Source organism: Lissotriton vulgaris, chromosome 7 (genome assembly GCF_964263255.1).
Source record: "Lissotriton vulgaris chromosome 7, aLisVul1.2, whole genome shotgun sequence".
NCBI lineage: Eukaryota > Metazoa > Chordata > Amphibia > Caudata > Salamandridae > Lissotriton > Lissotriton vulgaris.
The window spans coordinates 1476940911-1476960539 of NC_141695.1; the positions used below are offsets into that span (position 1 = coordinate 1476940911).

At 48.9% G+C, this 19629-nt stretch overlaps 1 protein-coding gene across 1 annotated transcript in view; it reads right to left on the minus strand.

The window, feature by feature from the left end:
* LOC147705833 (ubiquitin carboxyl-terminal hydrolase CYLD-like) overlaps window positions 1-19629 on the minus strand; it is a 199882-nt gene that overhangs the window by 159425 nt on the left and 20828 nt on the right. The window contains exon 2 of the mRNA XM_086932277.1: window positions 15730-15862. Within this exon, the coding sequence (XP_086788403.1) occupies window positions 15730-15862 (133 nt within the window). The remainder of the gene's footprint in view (window positions 1-15729; window positions 15863-19629) is intronic.

The following is a 19629-nucleotide window of genomic DNA, read 5'->3' on the forward strand; positions in this document are numbered from 1 at the left end:
CTTTGCCCGCCCGCCATCCTGTCGGAAATCGGGACCGCCCGCCCTAAGGGCGGGGGTCCCGCACGCACCATTAGGATGCACCCGCCACAGTGGCAGGCACATCCTGTATTAATAGTATTGTGGCGGGCGGAACTCTGTGCTCCGCCCGCCACAATACTAAAAATGCTGTGCATCATTTACATAATCAAAGCGGCAGGTACCGCGCGGTGCCTGCCGCTTTGATTATGTAAATGCAGTGGGGTACCACAGGTACCCCCCGTGTGCCACCCCCCTTTGGCCTTCACTCCAGGGGCCCACAGGGGGCCCCCAGAGTGAACACCGCCTGCCTTTCCGATGGCGGCATTGCCGCCGCGGAAAGGCATTGCACTTGTGCCATTGTAATATGGCTGGCGGTGTCTCATAGACACCGCCACCATATTATTAATTTTCCGCCCCGGCCGCAATGCGACCGGGGCGGAAAAGTGGCGGGCGGTGTTTCCATATGTTGCGGTCCCCCCGCCATTGTAATGTGGCGGGGGGAAAAGGGTGGCGGACGGGCATTTCTGTCGGGCGGATCGCCACCACCACCATAGCGGTGGCAATCCGCCCGACATCGTAATGGAGCCCTTAGGATTATATGCGTTGCATACAAGATACAAACAGAAAAAAATTATTGCAAATGTACAAGTTATAGAGTCACACAAGGAGGAGATACAAACAGAAAAAAAAAGAAATTGCAAATGTAAAGGTAGTAAATTCATTCAAGGAAGGGATACAAATGGATATACTCTAAGAGTCACATAGGAATGGTAGATAGTACAAAGGTCTACTGCATATACTAGTGATTAAAGTTTACTCTATATACATAGTGAAGGGATATGAATGGATATACTCTAAGAGTCACATAGGAATGGTAGAGAGTACAAAGGTCTACTGCATATACTAGTGATTAGAGTTATCTCTATATACATAGGGAAGGGATACGAATGGATATACCCTAAGAGTCACATAGGAATGGTAGATACTACAAAGGTCTACTGCATATACTAGTGATTAGAGTTATCTCTATATACATAAGGAAGGGATACGAATGGATATAGCAGGATGGTGCGACCTTATAGGAATGCAACAGCAGCTGTAAGTAGCGAGGGCAAGGGAGCAGTCGGCTCTGAGGCCAGCTAGTTGGTCTTTGGCACAGACCAGATTTTGGCACAAGATATGAGAGGGCCAGTAGATGTGGACAGCTGTGGACACCACCAGGTGACATGATCCAGTCTACTGCTGCAAACTCTCCCTCCATCCACAGCATGCAAGTCAGTTTTGGGACAGCAAGGTGGAGCATTGACCTGGAATGAAGTGGGCGGTGCTGATGAAGAAGAGGAGGTGAAAGTCATCTGGCAGTTACGCAGGTCAGTGAGGACGACAGCAGGTCTGGAATAGCGTCATGACCCAACCAGGATAGGGGCAGCCAGAAGGAGTATGTTACAACCACTAGCAACTTCACAGGGAACAAAGTAGCATGGACACTGCAGGCAGGGCACAACAGAGACAAGAGGACCACTGGTCCAAGGCTCATCGGACTAGGCTTGACAAAGGAAGAATGTAAGTCCTGAATATGTTAGGCAAACTCCCTTGGAACACAAACATGTCCACCCACCAGCCCACTGATTAAGGAAGCGAGTGCGATTATGCCGTCAATTTGAACAAGTAGAACAGGCTCAACAAAGAAAGACCACCTGGACGACTTATGTGAGGCAAACTCCTTGGGGGCAAAAACTCATCTACCCACTACCCCACTGATAGTGAAAGTGAGCATGGATCCACCTGTCATTGGAAGAGCAGGTTCGGCACCAGAAAGACTCCAGTCCAACAGAAAAGAGGCAAGATGGCAGTCGGGGCTCACAAAAAAGAAGAAAAACAGCCCTGCCCTTTTGTACAGGGCACAAACAGTTTTAGGGCAAATCATGAGCACAGAGGAACACAGTGGACACAGAGAGCAGAAGGGCCCAACACAACCATGCATCTCACTAACCAGAAAAATGTTGTACTGGGCACTATAGAGCAAAAGAAAAGAACAACGGGCATAGAGAAGGAACAAAAGATGGATCAGCCAGGGGAACTGGTGGAACTGATGAGGGCCACAAGGGTTGCAGTGATAAAATATTGAAAACAATGGTACTCAGGTAGCTTTTGTGGGGTGAGCAGAAAGGTCTGTGCACACAGGGCAAAAAGCTGACAGAGGCTTGATCTGTCTTGAGGTTGACCTCAAGCCAGATGTCCAAACTGGGGAAGTCCTGAGCCAGAAGCAGGAGGTCATAGAAGAACCAAAGAAAAGGCAGAGGAATAGTAGCAACAAAGCAGCAGAGGGAAACGGACAAAATGGGACATTAAGGGAAGGCCCAGCATAGGCAACGATCACGGTGGTGATTGGATCCACTAGAAGAAGCAGCGACAAAGGCATCAATGCTGAGCAAATAAGCTTGAGTATGCAGAACTGTCTGAACTTAATGGCGCCAGTACTATTTGCGGGACAAAGGCCTGGAGCACAGGGGGAACCACTTGGTGGGGTAAAAAATGACACAGTGTGTAATCTGAATCATAGGGTAGAGGACCACAGGTGGAACCAGGCAGTATCACTGATGGGGGCACAACTACAAACAGGCAAAGTAATGCACTGGGGGAACATGCCACAGGCCCTAGACAAAAGCTGGCAACAACAAATAATGGGAGCGGTTCAGCAGGGATAACCTAGGCTAATAATGTCCCCCTGCATGCTCCTTTACGGCAATCAGCAGGTAACACAAGGCTCAGGGAGGAGAGAGAGCATCCCATCTAGAACAGTAATGCAATGGCATCATTGTAGGGGTAAACATAGCCGTCACCCCACAAGGCAACATCCAGGAGCCGATAGGTGTGGGGGAGCACGGCAGGGCAAGAGGGGAAGATGTTATTCAATCCAGCTATTGAATGCCAGTTGGCTAACAAGTACTTAGTGGAGAAGTGTGGCTCAATGGTTAGAAGAGGCATACCATGAAGCAGAGGTCAGACCCGGGACCAGGGTTCAATTCCTGACGCGGCAGGGTCTTGAGCCCAAAATGTTCACAGACTCGATAATTCTCGCTTCAGTGCCTGCTCAAATCACGGGTTCACAATCTGCAACTCCGGGCAATAGCTTGCTTAATCTCAACTATGGCCCCCCGCGGCGGGATGCCTGGCTTTCACCTTGGGGGTGCCCAGTACAGGAGAAGGAGGAGCGGTATCAAAATGGCGGCCGGACTCGCCCGGGGGAGCTAGTCCGGGACCCCCTGCTCGCTGTGTTTTGGGGTTAGCTCCTGCGGCGCTACTGCGGAGGGAGCACGGCAGGCAGGCCGCCGCTCCGCATCATTGTCTGCTGTTATTGCGAATTATGGCAGTTCGGAGATCACTACATCAGACGGGAAGGTGCGGCGATGGAGGACCTAAAATGGCACCAGAGCTATTAGTTGCCTTTGTCCAGGGGCACCTGGATAGATATTGCCGCGGCGGCCATAGCGGCCCAGGAATGGAGCACTGCTTATTCAACTGCGGTACCCAGTGCCAACGGAAGCGCTGGAGCTGATCCGCGGGTCGGGGTGACTCTGTGACTCCGCAGGGACTGCAGAAGCGGAGTGTGCCCGCGTAGGTCCTGGTTAAGAGGCTTGGAGGCCGGGAGACATCCGAACAGTAGAGCGAGCGCAGCGGAGCTCCAATACCGGACGAGTGGAAGTGTGACGGCTAATGGACCCTTCCTGGAGCCACCGGTAGGTGCAGTGGTGCGGGCCTGGTCCTGGCGCTGTGGAGGTGGGGGCGGGAGCAGGCTCGTGGCGCTGGGCAGCCGGGGGCCGCGGAGGAGTGAATAGAGAGTCACGGGCTGGGAGCGCCTGCGAAGCCATCTGGGAGAGGGCAACGGTGGACTGAGGGTGCACCCTCCACTGTATATAAACAACGGATATCACAGGAGTGAGAGGGGAGCACCCACTAACCGGATGGGGACCATCGCGCTATTACCCTGAGAGCAAGGATGGGAGCACGGCTCAGTGGGATATATTGAGTACCGGCCCGGGGATCTGGAGTCCTTCGCGGGAGTGTCAGAGGTGTTACCCAAGGAGAGCAGTGGCAGCTGGTGCGGACCGTGGTTGTGAAGAGAGAACTGGGACTGGGGTAGCCGCGGCGGCGGGCTTGGAGCTACGTTGCTAGGGGTCGAAGAGTGAAGCGAGAAGATAGATGGTGGTATACGCTGTCTCTGTGGACAGGGAAGGGAGTAGAGCCTGTGGAGTGATAAGTCGTATGCTGTAAATCTCCAATTGGTTGCGCAGGACACGACCCTGAACTTAACCCCGGTGTTGCTGGCGGAGGTGCTGTGGTGCAGGACGGGGGGAGGTTGGCGAGGTGAGGGGCCACTTAATCATATGCGATGAAACCCAAAGGTAGAAAAGACAAAGCAGTGGACCCCGAAGGGGTCCATGGAGATGGCGAGGAGGCTGAGAGCACGATCTCGGAACAGAGGCTGAACAAACGCCTGGATCAAATCCTAGAAGCCATAACGGCAACAAAGGAGTCCCTCCATCAGGACATAACTCAAGTCGCGACAGGGCTGGGACTCCTGAGGACGGACCAATCCAAACTAACGGATAGGGTCAAAGAAACTGCATCGGTCATTCAAGACCTAAAACCATCGGTGGTAACGGTGGAACGCAAATTAGAAGACACACTGATTCGATTGGAGACACTGGAAAGGAAAGCTGAGGATTCCGAAAGTCGTAATTGACGTAACAACGTGCGGGTTGTAGGCCTGGCCAAAAAAATAGAGGGCACAGACATGATTGCTTATCTGGAGAACTGGTTCAGGAATACTGTTGCTCCAGAGGGCCTCTCTGCCTTCTTCACACTTGAGAGGGCGCATAGGGTTCCAGCCAAGCCACCTACACCGGGCCGCCCTCCCCGCCCCGTGGTGGCCAGAGTCCTTCACTATAAAGACAGGGATCTGCTAATTCAAAATGCACGCTCAACTGGGCCATTCCAGGTGGACAATAGCACTGTAACGATCTTTCCGGACTACACTCAGGAGATACAACGGCGTAGGGCCTCGTACTTGTCTGTTAAAAAGGAGCTTAGAGATGAGGGCATACAATATTCACTGCTATTCCCAGCCAAACTGAGGGTGATACTAGATGGGTCGACGCAGTTTTTCCTGACACCTGAGGACGCTCGGTCCTGGCTTGAACTGTACAGGGCAGGCTCGGATAGTAGGGGCAAGGGTGACGGAGAACAGCCCAGGCCGCAGCCGATGCGCCAATGACAGCGCCTCCGTAAGAAAAACAGAACACAACAGGCCTTGCAGTGCACACAGTTGGCAGCTGATAAACAGGGGGCTTTAGCAGCAACGGCGGCGATAACGGGTTCGCAGCAGGAAGACTCGACCAAAGGAATGGAATCCGAGGAGGACAGGAGGCACTCTGGCACAGAGGTGTCGGATGATGATAGCACCAAGGGCCCGCGCCCAGATCAGCTGATGACTTATAGGTTGCTTCCCTCTGCACGGGACTCATTGCTGGAGAACTGAGCATGGTGGTGCCGGAGGGCCTGGTAACAACGGCGAACTTTATAGCTGTGCCTTCTTATTGCGGGACGTGTGATTTGTTAGGGTAGTTTGGATGGGAACTGATAATGTGTTATTGGAACCTGTTCTGGGGGGGGGGGAGGTTTATGGAGGTTTTTCTGGGTGTTCTGTGTTTAGGGTTTAGCAGATCTGGTGTGGATCAGCGAAATATGAAGGAGGAAGTAGGGTGGGAATGTTGCAATGGGAACGTTACCTGAATTGAAATGTATTACATGGAACGTACGTGGATTACATACTATGTCAAGGCGTCACAAGGTACATGCATATTTGATAAGGAGGGGAGCCCAGATAGTGTTGCTTCAAGAAACCCATCTTAACAGACAGGAATGTATTGCGCTGCAGAAGAGGTGGAGAGGTCAGGTGCTTGCCACTGCTTATTCTGTGTTCGCCAGGGGGGTATTGGTATGGGTGAGGGCAGGAATTCCATTCCAGGCCACATCTACTGTGATAGATCCGGAGGGCAGATATGTGGCGGTAGAGGGGAGATTGTATGGCAGAGAGTTGGTATTATGCAGCATATATGCCCCGAATACGGGCCAGCCCCGATTCTTTGACAGACTTTCGGGAAAATTGGCACATCTTTTGTCAGGCCAGGTGATAGTGGGTGGAGACTTCAATTCGCTCACAGATGTAACATTAGATAGGTCGCACCCACCACTGGTTGATTCCCAGGTCCGCAAGATTGCGAAGAAGAGGGCGGATTGGCAAAGCGGGTGGGGGTTAACTGACATATGGAGGGGGCACCACCCTGAGGATAGGGATTATTCCCTTTTTTCTGCGCTCCACGAGCTGCATGTTAGAATTGACACTATTTTATGTACCCAGTCACTAGCACCATTGGCAACACACTCAGAGTACTTGGCTAGGACCATCTCAGATCATAACCCGCAGTTGGTCTCCTTTCACTGGCAACGCATAAGGGCGGAGGTTCCCACTTGGCGATTGCGCCCGACACTCTGGAAGACCAAGCCTTTAGATCTGAAATTCAAGATGGTATTGAACAGTATTTTGCTCAAACAGGGAATCAGCATCCACTAGAGGAATGGAATGCCTTTAAAGTGGTGGTGAGAGGGTTATGTATAAGTAAACATTCGGGAGAAAGGACAGTGGTGTTAGCTGATGTTAAAAAAACAGAGGAGGCACTGGGGGAGATAGAGAAGCAGAGACCGGAACAGAGGGAGTTACAGGACCGTTTTTTAGCGGCTAAGGAGCTAGTGGCCACTGAAACAGAACGGTTGCGCAGTTACGATTATAAGCAGTATATGGTGAAGGTGCATGATGAGGGGGATAAGGCGGGCACGCTTCTGTTGGGAATGGTGAATCCTCGGTCGGGAGGGTGCCTGGTCCTGAGTATACGAACAGAATCAGGGGACATGGTCTATTCTCAATCTGCGATCCTCTCGCGCTTCGTGGGATACTACACAACACTTTATCAGAGTCACCTGGAGGCGGACACGCTGGATATCGAGGGCTACCTGACGGGGATTCAGCTCCCGCAGTTGGAGGAGGGGGATGCTAAGACTATTAGCTGAGGCTATTACTATAGCTGAAATCAGGGGTGCCATCAAGCACATGGCCAGGAACAAGACGCCGGGGTGGACGGACTCCCCATAGAATTTTACGCGACATACATTGATACCCTGGCGCCCCAGTTGCAGGAGGTATATAACGAGGCAATGGAGCTGGGCCACCTACCTGGGTCCATGAGGGTGGCGCTGGTTGTCCCCTTGTTGAAGCCCGGGAGGGAAGGTAGTGATGTGACCTCCTATAGACCACTGTCTATGCTGACAGTGGACTACAAAATACTGAGTCGCATACTGGCCACAAGACTGCTGTCCCACATGACTGCTTTGGTTTATGAAGATCAAGCAGGGTTTATACCAACTAGAAACACCTCGATAAATATCCGCCGCCTTATAAGAGTACTAGGGAGCGACCTGGATGCTGAAATGATGCCGGCTGTGTTGTCTGTAGATGTAGAGAAGGCGTTTGACAGCCTCGAATGGGAATATCTCGATAAGGTGCTGGAGAAATTTGGATTAGGCGAACGATTCTGACGTTGGACGAAGGTCTTGTATTCCTTGGCTACTGCTAGGGTGCGTCTGGGCTCAGTCGTATCATCAGAATATCCGGTACGGAGGGGTACGAGACAGGGGTGCTCACTCTCGCCCCTGCTCTTCGTGCTGGCAATAGAGCCTCTGGTGGTCTACGCCAGGACGGGGATAGCATATGGTGACCTGCTCTGTGGCGGAATTCTGCACTACATCTCATTGTATGCGGATGATTTACTGCTGTTCCTAGAAGATACAACGGTTGCACTAGAAGGGGCGGTGAGCATGTTGTCGGACTTTGGGAAGCTATCGGGACTTCGAGTGAATTGGACTAAAACATGTATCTTTCCATTAAGGGTGGATATGCCCCAGCCGCGACTAGCCGCTGATTTAATTTGGGAGCGATCGTGCTTCACCTACCTGGGAGTTCGGATCTACCATAGGGCGGATGATATGTTGGAAGGGAACATAGGGTGCTGCATAAAAGCCCTGAGGGGCAGTGTGGCGTTTTGGGCAACCCTGCCCCTTTCGGTAGTGGGGAAAGTTGCGCTGCTCAATATGGTGGCTTTACCACGCCAACTTTACTATTTCCGTACACTGCCGCTCTGGGTCCCACCCCGGTTTTTTCTGGAATTGCGGACGCTCACTATTGATTTTTTGTGGGGGACGGGAAAGTGACTGGTGGCGCTGGATACGCTGTTGAGGCCAAAATCGGAGGGGGGACTGGCAGTCCCTAACTTCGAACTTTATTATTTGCCGGCGCAGCTGCAGATCCTTACACAGAATGTAGCACGGGAATTTAGGGGCCCAGAACAGACCCGTGGATTAGGGATACAGAGGCATGTCCTATCCTATATTGTCATGCAGCAACAACTGGTGGTCCGGAACTTAACCCTGGAGGAGAGGACCCTGAGGATGTGCTGGAATAAAAGCCAAAAGAGGGCGGGAGTGGCACACCCATATGCACCTGAAATCCCTCTGGGCAACTTGACGGCGTTGCCACACGGAGGGGACTGGTTCCGGCTCCTGGAATGAGAGGAGCTGGGGCTGCAAATGGTGGGCGACTTATATGCTGATGGCGGTGCAGGACCAATTTGGCCTGCCTGACGGAAGTTTCCTCTTGCACATGGCTGTTACTACAGCAATGCGGAAACATTGGAAGACAGGGCAATAGGAACCGCAAACCACGATGGCATGCCAGTATGTGGTAATGGCGGCGGGTACGTTCAAGGCAGTCACCTGCCTACATTCCCAAATGTTACATGAGGGTCTGGAGCCCCTGACGGCTCTCAAACAGAAATGGGAGAAGAGTGTAGGGAAGCCCATCCCGGACACAACATGGGGTCGTATCATGACGAGGACCTAGAAGGGGTGCAGAATTGCACGGTTTCAGCAAGTACACTTTTTTATAGTGCACAGAGCTTACCTCACTCCGGGGAAGATCCAGAAATATTTCCACGTGCAGGACGCGGCGTGTCCTAGGTGCTTGACGCCTGATGTGGAACTAGACCACATGATGTGGGAATGTCCGAACTTAGGGCCCTATTGGTCTGAAGTGGGAGCGCTTCTCAACGAAGTTACTGATAGGCGAGTGGATTATGACATGGCGACTTGTTTATTGCTCTGGTTTCCTCACACAAAAACAACCAAGATAACTAGTAAATTCATTGATCTAGGTCTTATTTTGGCCCATAGGGAAATAACCTGGCATTGGAAATCCAAGGAGGGTCCCTCTAGTAGATGGTGGGCGAATGAACTCCAAAAGTGAGCCCGTACTGAGAGCACGATCAGACTACGCCAGGCAGCCCTTACAGCTAATGAGAAGAGTCTAGAGATGGCACGCGCATGGGCAGAACTAGTGAGAACATTAGGTGACAATCTGGCGCCGGCGGAGGACTAAGGTAGGAGTGTTCTGAATGTAGTTCCATGTAGGGTAAAGAAGGAGAAGTTGCGATCCTACAGGTCTCTTCCTTTTGGGTGTTAAGATACTGAACAAGGGCCCACACCAGCAGCGGTTCGGGGGGGGAGGGTTTAGTTGGGGTACTGGGGGTTCCTACTGTTATTATAGGTGGGGATGACCCCTTAGATTTGAATATGTGGATCTTGGGATGGTACAATCGGACTAGCCTCTCCCTCCTGAGTAGGGGGTAATTGAGTTGGTTTTACAATGAGGGTTGCTATAGGGGAATAGGGGATTGGCACTAGGCTGCGATGTTACGCTAGTAATACCATCAATATACATTACTCGAATTGTAGGACTGGTTATTTGAGGGAGCTCAGGGATGGGAAAATAAAGAAAAGCAGATACTAGATGATCCTGTTAGCAGAGTTTGCGGTTTCACTCTGGAATCACCAAGTATGACTCTGACATGCTGTCGCCGCCCAGCCTCCGAGATGTGGACCAAATGGCTGTGTTGTGCTTGATGCATAATAAGAAACGGGGCATTTTTTTTTTAATGGCAGGACACCGAGAACAAATGGTTGTATATTTTCTAATTCTGCAATAAAAATAAAGTTTATAAAAAAAATTTTTTTAAAAAAAGGACTCCTCTCCGTCCATGAAGGACCGTATCAAGATTTAAAAAATAAACACAAAGATAATTGTTCCTCCATTACTTACATTGTTGTGCAAAACAAGCCATACCTCCTTCTTAGGAACATCCAGCCACAGTCAAGACCCTCTACATACCACAACTTGGCAGAGGTAGTGACTAATCACATGGCTCATAGAGTCCTCATTGACTCTATGATATGTAGTAAAGTCCTTGTAAAGATGAGGCGGAAGCAGGAACTTCAATTGGAGATTTATTCAGGAAAAGAGAGCCGTCCAGCATGAAGGGGAGACAGGGAAAAAGGGATTTTTCTTTGGGCCAACCTTTCTGAATGAAGGAGACAACATCCCTAAGTACAGCATCATTCTCAACAGCATTAACCCAATCATTCTCAGCGAAAGAAATGGAAATTTGAGAAATGTTGGCTACAAAACACTCTTCAATCTCTGTTTCCCACTCATTTTCGCTAGGCTCTTGTATGGGTAACCTGGAAAGACAGTCAGCACGTTTGTTCTTGCCCCCAGGAATGTAGATAGCTTTAAAGTTGAATTCTAACAGTTTGGTGGAGAGTCTAGCCAAACGTGCGGTTGTGCGTTTGACGTTTCTGCCGGATAGGATGTCTACGAGAGGTCGATGATCAGTTTGAAGGACAAATGGTCTGCCCCATAAGTAGGATTTAAACTTTTCAACACTCCAAGCACAGGCCAGCAGTTCCTTTTCAATAACAGAATACTTACGCTCGACAGGACGAAGAGTCCTGGAGGCAAACCCCACAGTAAATTCTTTACCATGGGCCATTTGTGAGAGAACAGCCCCAAGGCCATATTCACAGGCGTCAACAGTGACAAAAGTTTCTCTGTTCCCATTGAAAGGTTGAAGAGCGGGAGCTTTGGTGATATGTTCTTTGATGAGCTGGAAGCCTTTTTCACACTCATCAGACCAGCTGAAGGTGGCACCTTTTTTGAGTAGGAGTCTAAAGCATTCAGTGGTCTTGGCGTAGTCTCTCATGAATTTGGAGTAGAACTCACAAAGACCGAGAAAGGACAGAAGCTGTTCTTTGTTGGAGGGGGCAGGAGCCTCAATAATACTCTTGACTAGACCTGGCCTGGGTTTAATACCACATTCAGAAATGGTATGGCCAAGGTATTCCACTTCTCTGGTTTTGAATACACATTTGCTCTTTTGAAGGGTTACACCTCTTTTTTCCAAGATGTTGAAAACGTTGTCAATGACCAAGTTGTGTTCATGTTCAGTTTGAGTGAAGATAAGAATGTCATCCTGGAAGACAACAACATTAGAGAGTTCCTCAAACATTTCAGACATGATACGCTGGAAAACAGCGGCGGCAGACGCCAACCCAAAGGGTAGACGGCGAAACTGAAAAACTCCATCAGGAGTTACAAAAGCCGTGAGATGACGAGAGAGGGGATGTAACTCAATTTGGTGGTAAGCCGCCTTTAAATCAAGTTTAGAAAACCAAGTGGATGAACCCACTTTAGCTATCAAATCCTCAATGCGAGGAAGGGGAAAGCCATCGACCCAGATAGCTTCATTGAGACTGCGTAAGTCCACACACATCCTGAGATCGCCAGACCGTTTTCTGGCAAGAACGATGGGAGAAAGCCATAATGTGGATTCTACCTTTTCGATGATCTCTTGCTCGCATAATGACTTAAGGTGTTTGGACAGGTCTTCTCTAATACTGAGGGGGACATTCCTAAGCTTGTGTTTAATAGGAGAAACACCATCTTTGACCTTGATGAAGTGTTGAAAATTGGTAATCTTGCCTAAGCGATCTTCAAAAATATTTTTATATTTGTGCTCCCAGAATTCACTATTGAAGATGTTGCAAACAGGGGTAGAGGATGCAGGGGAGAGATTGCATCCTTCAATGAATACAGGGTTAGGTAAACCAGGTTTAATGGTGATACCAAATTCTGCCTGATGTATGAGTCCTAGGACATTGATACCACGTTTGGCAACATAGACCTTCCCCTTGATGGATTTGCCGAAAATTGAGATTTCGGCCAAGAAATAACCTAGAAGGTTGATTCTGCTTCCTTCAAAGGCAACAGAAAGGACATCAGGAGGAAGTAAACATTTATTTTGCCAAAGGTGAGAATATTTCTCATAGGAAACAATAGTGATACGAGCACCTGTATCGACCAGTAGTAGGATATGGTGATTATCAATAGTGGCATCGACTTCAGGATCAGGGACAAGAAACGTACGACTGAGAGTATCATTGTCTTTCACTACAACAACATATTCCTGATTGGTCACATCACATTCAGAATGTTCAGAATGTTCAGACAAAAACTCAAGGGGGTTAAAATCTTGAGAGAAATCATTTTCACACATGACACTACGTACATTGCCTCTTCTACCCCTCATGCAGACCCTAGAAAAATGACAATTTTTTCCACACTGAGTACATTGTTGATTGGCAGCAGGACAATTCTTAAAATTGGAAGCATGGTAAGAGGAGCCACATCTATAACAGAAAGTACTTTGGCTGAATTGTCTATTAGGAGTAAAAGGTCTTCTAAAACTAGTGTTTCCCATTCTTTTGAAATAACCACGAGAGTCACGAGGAGTGAAATTAGGAGTCTTGGTGGGAGGAGGCAACCTAGTGGAAACAGCACCAGAAATGGAAGTGTTAGAAAGAGAAACTTCTAATTGTTTGGAGTCTTCTAAAGATGTTTCAATACTTTTGGCTATGTCGATAGCCTTGTCGAGAGAAGGATCTTTGCAGGACAGTAATTTCCCTTGGATTTGTTTACAGGAACAGCGAGCAACAAGTTGATCTCTAATTAATTGAGAGGTGAAATTGTCAAATTCGCATTTAGACGCAAGTATTTTTAAAGCAGTAACAAAGGTGTCAATGCTTTCTTCGGGTTTTTGAGCTCTGGTGAAAAATTTGTAGCGGTGTACAACCATGTTTTTAGTCTTAACAAAGTACTTGTCTAATTTGGCTATGGCTATCTCAAATTCATCAGGGGTTTCTCCAGTGGGTGGAACATAAATTGGGAGATGATCAAAAACATTTTGCCCTTCTACACCAAGATGATAGTACATTAGACTCTTCTTCCTTTCAGCACGGTACCTAAGACCGTCGATTGCTCCTAGGTAGGCCATGAAAGATCTCAACCAAAGCTTCCATTCCAGGGGAGGATCTCCAGGAGTCTGAAGAAAAGGAGCAGGGGGAGATACGTTTTGCATGGCAAGATCTTCTATTTTTTCCTATGTAAGAAAAAAAAAAAAAGTGCAAGGAAGTAAACAGTAAAATAACAGTGAAATTTTATGATAACCAAAAGAAAAAAAAAATCCTTGTAAATATGGTAGTGTAAATGAGCAAGTGAACTTTGTTAAGAGCAGAAAAAAAAATCAGCGAGTACATATGATGTGCTAAAGCTGTGCACATCAGCGAGTAGATGCAGTGCTGAGAAGCTGTGCACGTCAGCGAGTAGATACTGTGCACATCAGTATATTGAGAGAGAAAAAAAAAAAGTAAGCAGAAGCTGTGCACGTCAGCGTGCTGTGCACGTCAGTGTGCAAGTATTGAAGAGCTGTGCACGTCAGCGTGCAAGGATTGAAGAGCTGTGCACGTCAGCGTGCAGAGATTGAATACTTGGGCATATAAATATTGGTGTAGAAGGTATGATCTAGTATAGGCTGTGCGCATCAGCGCGAAAATGTAGATGTTCTTTTCTTTTTTTTTGAAGAAAAATTAGCTGTGTGCTTGAACTGTGTGCATTAGCGCGAAAATGTAGGTGTTCTTCTCTTCTTTTTTTTAAAAGAAAAATTAGCTGTGTGCTTGAGCTGTGCACATCAGCGTGATAGAGTGAAGAAGGAGCTGCGAGCGTCAAGCGGAAAAAATCTCAGAAGAAGCAGCCAGGATTGAAACTGACGCGAAGCCTTTGTGACGTAGGGCGCTGAAGATGCGGAAGAGCGTCGTGGGGTGATTGACACGGAGGAGAAGCGTCTCGACGTGCAGGTTGCTGTGGGCAACAGAGTGCGTGCTGGCGCTGGGCGGAGATGACAATTCGATTACGTCATCATTACACGGCGTGGCTTGTGTGAGGAACAACAAGCGGTGAGAAAAAACGCCAAGGATGTAATGGACGATCGCAGGTAGCGCTTGGGCGGTGAGAACACACACGGTGCAGGAATGAAGCAGCGCGTGGTGCCGGTAAGAGCAAAGTCAGTCAGCAAAATAGAAGCGAATGAACAGTTTGAAGGTGCGCTGCATGGCACGTAGCAAAGCTCGAAACTGACGATAGCCAGCAATTTGTAACAAAGGAGACTGGCAGCTGGGACGGCTCTCGGTAGATTGTAGATTTAGAAGAGAACAGCGCGTAGAAAATAATGTTTGTACTCACATGGAAATGGGTTGAAGATAATGTTCATAAAATCAAACCGCTTAGCTTGATGAAGTTGAATTGTAGGTAGCAGTGGCAGCTGAATAACAGCTGACCATCCTCAGTCGCCAATGTAAAGATGAGGCGGAAGCAGGAACTTCAATTGGAGATTTATTCAGAAAAAGAGAGCCGTCCAGCATGAAGGGGAGACAGGGCAGCTGCAACTGCCAAACAGGGAACACTGGGAGAGAATGCACAGTACATGAAGAACCCACAGGTGACATCAATGGAGTTCCAATAGGTATTGCATAATACAGGTCACCAGTGTTGCGTAATACAGATCACCACAGTCCTTCTTCATAAAACGTGTCTAATCACCAGCCAAATAAAGTTTAGGCTCATATCTCCTGAAATAACTAAATTGGGTCACTTTCTTGGATAGAAACAACTTCAAAAAATACTGTGTGAATTGTACTGCATTCATCTTGGATACATATGAAAATATGACAAGCATGCACTAAACTCTATGTGCCTGGAAACTCAGGCACTGCTAGGCGCACATTCCCATCAAGGCCGGAAATCTAAAAATCATTTTACAGACAGAACACAGCAACATATTTTGCCTGCATTGGGACTGAGACTCTGGAAGGACCACCCTCGAATTACTTCTTTGTTGGTACATTTCAGGCAAAGTCCCAAAAAACACCTCTTCACAATCTTCCTACCATTTTACACTGCCTGTGTATATCATGTTCTGATCTGTAGCACTCTACTGCCGTAGTTTTATATTTTATAACTACCCCCGATATTACTAGGGTTTTTCTTCCAGGGTGCACTTGATGTGTCTAATTCTTGTTGCCGAACAACCTTATCCGTCAATGTCCATTTATTTTTCCTCAGGAAGAAGAATCTTTGGAAAACTCTCTCATTAACTGTGATTGCATTTCATAAATTACGTTTCAATTTTTCTTGCACTCTACAAAAATGCAACCAAACATTTGCCCAATGTTACATTACTTCATGACTTCAATAACACACTTTAAATCCTTGCAGCTGTCACAGAGTGTGCATCAAAATGCTTTATTCCATATACTTTATCTATGCTTACCTAGTTCTTGAAAACCCTGTATTATCCACTCCAGCCTTACCTTTCATTTGCATGCTATATTCGAGGCTGCTCTGCTGGGAAGGTGTAACAACACTGGAACTAACAGCCAGAATCTGCCCAGCATCTATCTTCATACGAGACTTCACTGGCTTCCTGTGTCTTCCCTCACAGTCCTGTGGGAAGAAGTCACAGCCTTGGTTAAACTGGCTGTTAAATATGATGATGACATAGAGAACAGAAACTATGAAATTAAGTCAGAGCATACTAGTACTAAGAAATGTTGAATAAATAGTGTTCTTTCAAAATGGACAACATAGTGGGTTTTTTTTATTGAGCGTAGAAAACAAACATAGCACAGACAAATTTGCAGACTCTCCAATCACATAAAATAAATAGACAATAAGTTTAACAAAATTCATACTCCATTAGTACATGATAAATATTTTTTTTTTTTTTTTTTTTTTTGGTGTTCAAAACTGCTTTATTGATAAGAGCACATAAGGATACACAGCTTGAGGTGCCTACAACCCGGAGGCCGGCAGCAATAGTGGAGCAACAATACACAGCCTTGTAGCCGGCATCCCGGGGGCCCGGCGGCACGTTACAAGGAAAAGGCTTCGTACAGCGCTGTCCGGCGGGGCAGGCCAAGGAAGGATGTACTGCAGCCGAACAGGTTTTGTGTGAGCAAGATGAGAATCTCACTCCTAATTTTTTGTAACGAGTAGAACAAGAAAAAGAAAAAGAGAAAACCCCAACTTTTCAACGAGGTTACGTGTGTGAAGTGGTGCATTACAATGCGATTACAATGTATGATAGTGGTGTAGTGTGGTGGTACCGCCAGGCGCTGGTGCGTGGGGCGGTGAATGTCCAGAATTCAAGGACCTAAGGCATCGGTAGTCCGTGGGGCGAAAGTGCAGAGCTGCTAGTGGTATGCAGGACAGCACCCTCCGGAGGAGGGGGGGGACGTCCAGTGGCGCGTCGGAAGGGGAGGACGGTCGCAGGAGGGGGGAGGCGAGGGGGGCTGTACCGTGGAGGCCAGTGCTACACCTTCCACGAGGAGACTGCAGGGGCACAGGGGTCCCATAGATGGAGGAAAACAGCGTGTGTCATGTATAGCCAGGTAGCAATAAGGTGAACAATAGTGCTAATGGGATTGGGAGGCAGTGAGCCCATCGCCTGACGTTGTGTCATCATCCGAGCGTTTGAGCAGGTAGTGTACCAGTGGGTCCCAGATATTCCTAGGTCTGCTCGTGAGAGGCAATAATTCCGAAAAAGTGTTATGCTGATCCTGGCAATATGTTAAGTCAGTTAGCCAATCCTTGAACTTAGGCGCTCTGCCTCTGCTCCAGCGGCAGGCGACACGTCGCTTGGCTAGGAGGAACGCTATATCGACGAATTTTCTGCTTTCCTTGGATATGTGCTTCGTGTATCCAAGGATGGCCACCAAGGGGTCCGCGGGGATCTCCTCATCCACCATCTGCACAACAGCCCCGATGACTTGTCGCCAGTAGTCAGCAATCTGGGGGCAGGACCATGCTAAGTGGAGAAAGTCAGCGTGTTCTGCGCGGCAGCGTTCACAGCGGTCACTATCGGCCAGCCCGAATCTGTGTTTCCGGGCCGGGGTGTAGTAGACCCTCTGCAAGTATTTATAATGTATTATTTTCAATCTGCAACTGGCAGAGATGCGGGAAGTCAATGCGCAGCAGTATTGCCACTGATCGTCCGAGACCTCTGTGTCCAGTTCCGCTGACCAGCGCAATCTGGCAGCAGAGACCGATAGGGGGGCAGCTCTTCGACATTGGCGGTAGAGCCCAGAGACCAGATGGGCCCCATCTTGAGATTCTAGGAGATGGTGTAGCGGAGGCAAGGGCACAGGTTCAGTAGGGTAATCCGGAAGGATGTCTCGCATCCCCGCGCGCAATCGAATATAGTAAAACAGCTCGAGGGGCGAGTGGGCATGCGATTGGAAGAAGAGATCCGTCGTTTTGAAAGTTCCGTTGTGGAACAGGTCACCCCAAAAGGAAATGTGCAGTTTGTTACAGAGCTGGCGAAACCCAATTTCCGACAGCAAGGTAAGTTTTGGGTGATAGGTCAGAGGAAGCTTAGGAGAGTAGGGCATCGCGCAGAGGAGTCGCTGGGCGATTCGCCGCCACGCGTCCAGGGTGCAGGAGACCAAGGTGTTCGCTGTAGGGATGGAAGTCTCGGGACAATGCATCAGACCGTTCAACGGAAGTGGGTGTGCTATCCAATCCTCCACTGCTACGTGAGGCATGAAGGGGGTAGGAGCCATCCAATGGTAGGCAAAATGCGCTTGTGCGCACAGGTAGTATGCCTCGAAATCTGGGATGTCGAAGCCACCCTGGTCGTAGGGAAGGGTCAACGTGGACCACTTTAGCCGGGGAGATTTGCCACCCCAAAAAAGTCTGCGTAGTTCGGCGCGAAGTGTCCTGAAGAAGAAAGCCCCTGGATAATATGGGATGTTTAGGAAAAAGTACAAAAAGCGGGGTAATATCACCATTTTAATAAGGGAGGCTCTGCCAGCCATGGAGAGTGGCATCGTGATCCACCTGTCGACAGAAGCGGCCAGTTTGGTTATAGCCACTCCATAATTGGAGCGAAGCGTCTCATCTTTATCCCGTGCGACGCGGATCCCCAAATAACGAAGATCGTCTTTGCACCACACCAACGGATAATCTAATGGGAAAACAGTCACCGCATCAGTAAGGGGAAAAAAATGTGACTTGGCCCAGTTAATATGAACGCCTGATAGCCCCCCGAACAGGACGAATTCGCGGAGCAGGGGGTTAAGGTGTAGTTCCGGGTACATGACATATAGTGTGATGTCATCCGCATAGAGGGATACATCAATTTGCCGCTGCAAGCATTGAATCGCTCCCTCCCGGTGTAATTGGCGGAGGCGGCACGCTAGTGGTTCGACCGCGATTGCAAACAATAGGGGTGAGAGCGGGCATCCCTGGCGAGTGCCTCTAGTAAGACTGACAGGTGGCGATAGCTTCCCATTGATCAGTACTTTCGCCGTGGGATCCGTGTATAGGAGGCGCACCCAGGCCAAGAACAGTGTAGGGAACCCCATGCGTCCCAGAACCGAGAAGAGGTAAGGCCACTCGACGGAGTCGAACGCCTTGGTGGCGTCAAGGAACACAGCCGCCACTGGGACATCAGGGTGGACAGAGCGTAGCAAAGAAAACAGGGTGCGTAGATTATGGGAGGTGGATCTGCCTGCTACGAAGCCAGATTGGTCGGGCAGGACGAGTCTAGTCATTAGCAGTGATAGTCTCGTGGCGAGAACCTTAGCAAGGATCTTCACATCACAATTTAGAAGGGAGAGTGGGCGGTAAGAGTCACAGGAAGTAGGGGCCTTGCCAGGTTTCAGAAGGGAGGTGATAACCACTTCACGCATAGATCGAGGTAGCCTACCGCCAGCTAACGATTCAGTGAAGACTTCGTTAAGCACGGGTGCCATAATATCAATATAAGCTTTGTAAAATTCGGCTGGGATGCCATCGAGCCCTGGGGCCTTCCCATTCTGTAGGGACATAATGGCCTCGCGAACTTCCTCGAGTTCAAAAGGAGCCGCCAGGAACTCCCTGTCACCGTCGCTAAGCCAGCATAGCGCCACGTCGTTCATATAGTCAGCGTATGGAGCATCAGCTTCTGCCTTTGAGGTATATAGTGTCGAGTAGTGCGTTGTGAATGCAGTCAGTATCCCATCTGACTCTCTAGTGACAGTGCCATCCTCATCAATAAGTTCTAATATGGTGTTGTGTTCACGTGGCGCGCGCGTGAGTGAGGCTAGCACTTTCCCAGGCCTATCCCCCTCGCAGTATTTCCGGGCCACCCAGTGTTTGCCCCGGTATTTCGCCTCCCTTGCAGCCTCCTCCTCATACTTGGATAGTGTGTCCCTAAAGGTCACCCGTAG